The sequence below is a fragment of the Colobus angolensis genome, unplaced genomic scaffold, assembly GCF_000951035.1.
Source record: "Colobus angolensis palliatus isolate OR3802 unplaced genomic scaffold, Cang.pa_1.0 Scaffold1, whole genome shotgun sequence".
NCBI lineage: Eukaryota > Metazoa > Chordata > Mammalia > Primates > Cercopithecidae > Colobus > Colobus angolensis.
In genome coordinates, this window is record NW_012110918.1 from 12,408,042 (window position 1) to 12,410,987 (window position 2,946).

Here is a 2,946-nt window from a genome sequence, read left to right on the forward strand (position 1 = left end):
AAAAAAGTTTAATCACACAGCACTTTATACAGATATTGTAAGCAGTAGGCATTCACATCTCCACATGTACAATGCACTGGGAAGCACAGCCCCACTGCACTCCAGCCCAGGCAACAGAGCGAGACTCCGTCCCAAAAAAAAAAAAAAAAAAAATGCAAGTAAAAAAAAGTTTAATCACACAGCACTTTATACAGATATTGTAAGCAGTAGGCATTCACATCTCCACATGTACAATGCACTGGGAAGCACAGCCCCACCAGTCACTCCGGGTGTTTCTCAAACAAGATACTGACTCGGCTCCAATGCCATGGTGTGTGTTCCGGCTCCGTCCTCCCGCAGCTCTGCTGGCTGGGCGGCCACAGCACAGCACAGGTGTGGAGCCCACTTAAGGCTGACAAGACGCATCATGCTTTGGCTTTTTTTTTGTCTTTTTTTCTAATAAGAGTTAATATCTTTGCTTTTGAGTTTTTTTCCAACCTTAAATATTACATACATACACCAAAAATTACATAGCTGCAATGTGCTCAACAGCATCCTCTTGGCCTGGAGCTTCACATTATCAAAAGCTTAGAAAACTTGTAAACCTCTGGGCCTGTCTCTGGGCACTAGGAGAGCCCCCGCCGGCCGTCCCCTTCTGGATTGAGCCTGCAGTTTGTAAGCGAAGGGCTGACAGTAGGCCTTCTAGTCCAAGAGAGGGCTGGCTCGCTTGGAGTTCAGTGAGCTGCACGCCACGTCCCAGTGTGACCATGTGATAGGGGAGGGCCCTAGCACTTGCCCTGGCCTTGTGCAGCTGCTCTTGCCCCCAGCAGCCTCCAACAGAAGAGCAAGGCACCTACAGCTGTTACTTTCCCCACAGCTCCCTGGTCCTCACTCCATGTGCATGTGTGAAGGCCACCATGTCTCCTGGGCGTCACCCTGAACCTAGCCTGGTCCCAACCTCTCTTAGAGAGCAAGTTCAACAGACCTGAGGGTTATAATGTGGTCTACAGGCCATGTATAGCCAGGAGTCAGTGACAGCAGCTACAACTCCCAAGGGATAGTGTTGACGCTGGGGGACTAGGGAGGACCTGGTGGCGGTGGCAGCAGGAGGGTCTAGGACACACGGAGGCTCAAGTTGAACTTAAGAGGTTGAAAGGGACCAGGGGAATTGTTGGCGCAACCCACACTTCATGCAAGGCACATGTGCTCTCCTGCGGGTCTGCAGGGCACTGGCCCAGAGAGCCCCGCGGCAGGCCCTGGAACACCCACCTCTGACCTGAGAAGGGACAGCAAGGGAGCAAGTGCCGGGACATTCTGCTGGGGTGACAAATGGAAAATCGGCAATAGGGTTCCGATTTTCTTTGCCACGGGGGACCCACCTGTTGAAAGCTCGCTTCAGAATAGAAATGGCGGCATCTCAACACACTTCTTGCACTTCAGCATCAAACTCACCTTGGGGAGAAGAGGGCAATGAGGGGTTTGCAGTGGGGACAGAGGGGCATGGGAAGAGGGGCAATTCCGGCGGGGAGTGAGCAAGCGGCGGCTGGCCTCTCCCACGGTGATGCTCCTTCCTCCGCACCTGGCAGCTACTTGTCCTCTGTGCACTCCGGCATGCCTGCCTCTAGCAGCGCAGCCCGGAACTGCATTAGGACACCCCGGATGCTCTTGATGAAACCCTTGGAAAGTGGGAAGAGGGGGAAGCCGATGTCAGGGTAGCCACTCTTCTCAGGTAAGAAGCTCCGGTAGCTCTTTCTCCGCTTCTTTGGTTTGACACTGGGTGGCACTGATGCGTCTGGTGCGGTCTCCGAAGTCTGGTCTGTGTGGTCCCTGCTAGCTGAGGCCAGGCCCTGGGCACCGCCCTCTGAGTCTGAACCCTGGGAGACCTCTCCTGGGGCTGGCCCTCCATCCTCAGGTTCTTGTTGGCCAGAGTCTGAGAGCTCGGCTACAGCTGGGGGCTCTGGTGAGCTGCTGGCTTTGGGGACCCCGTTGGGCAGCGCCTGGGCCTTCTCCAGCAGGGCATGGGTTTCCAGCCAGGACTCGATGCGGTTCACCAGCCGCCAGCCACCAGTGCTAAAGTGTTGCCTGATCTCCTGCTCAAAGACCTCAGGGGGCCGCCGCACCAGCTGGGTCATGGACTGCACCACGCGGATCAGCGCCATCTCATTGTAGCAGCGACTGTTCTCATAGCCTTCCTGCAGGCCCCGGTCACTGTCGAAGCCAGCTTCGTTGTAGTATGGTTCATTTACCAGGATGAGACCTGTGGGGGAGGGACATCTTCCCTCAGTGGGCGAGAGAAGCCCACCGTGCAGGCCTACCCTCCACCAGCCAGGGGACCATCAGAGTCACTTCCCTCCACTGGTCCTCCCTTGTCCGCACTCCCGCTTCAGCCCAACCGTACCTTGGATGGAGATGAGCACCTGGAGAAGGCTGGACTTGCTCGTCCACCTCTCTGTCCCCTGAAACACACAAGGCACCATCAGTTCTGTTCCCCAGGCCCCTATCCCCCACTGGCTCAATTCCTCCTTGGCTGGGGGCCTGGCACTATACTCACCTTTCCAATCCAGGTGCCCAGGAGGCTGACGCACACCTTCCCATTGTCATACAGGTTGGGGTTCAGGCGGCCACTGCATTGGGAGAGGTAGCAGAAGTGGGGGGGCACGGCTGGGTAGATGTTGGGGAGCTGGATGTCAAACAAGTAGAGGCCATCTTCGTAGGGGGTTCGAGTGGGGCCCTTGATGAGGGCTGAGAAGAGGTCCTAGGTAGGGAGGGAGAGAGGCCAAGGTTGGCAGGGGTGGAAAGGGTGTCCTACATGTGGCACCTGCATCTGCACCTGCTGTTTCCCAGGACACCGTGCAGATCACGCAGGATGAGCAGCACCTGGGACTCCAGACGCCACCAGCAGTGGCGAAGCAAAGCACAAACTCTCTCTCTGCAGAGCAGCCTGGAATCTTTTTTTTTTTTTTTTTT

The 2,946-nt window shown here is 55.9% G+C and overlaps 1 protein-coding gene across 1 annotated transcript in view; it reads right to left on the reverse strand.

Annotated features, from left to right (window-relative positions):
• Nucleotides 1–153: 153 nt before the first annotated feature.
• Nucleotides 154–2,946, reverse strand: part of UBE2O (ubiquitin-conjugating enzyme E2O) — a 17,329-nt gene continuing 14,536 nt past the window's right edge. The window contains exons 15-17 of the mRNA XM_011950077.1: nucleotides 2,531–2,734; nucleotides 2,378–2,435; nucleotides 154–2,236 (exon numbers count right to left, since the gene is read on the reverse strand). Coding sequence (XP_011805467.1) covers nucleotides 1,566–2,236; nucleotides 2,378–2,435; nucleotides 2,531–2,734 — 933 coding nt within the window. The 3' untranslated portion in view covers nucleotides 154–1,565. The remainder of the gene's footprint in view (nucleotides 2,237–2,377; nucleotides 2,436–2,530; nucleotides 2,735–2,946) is intronic.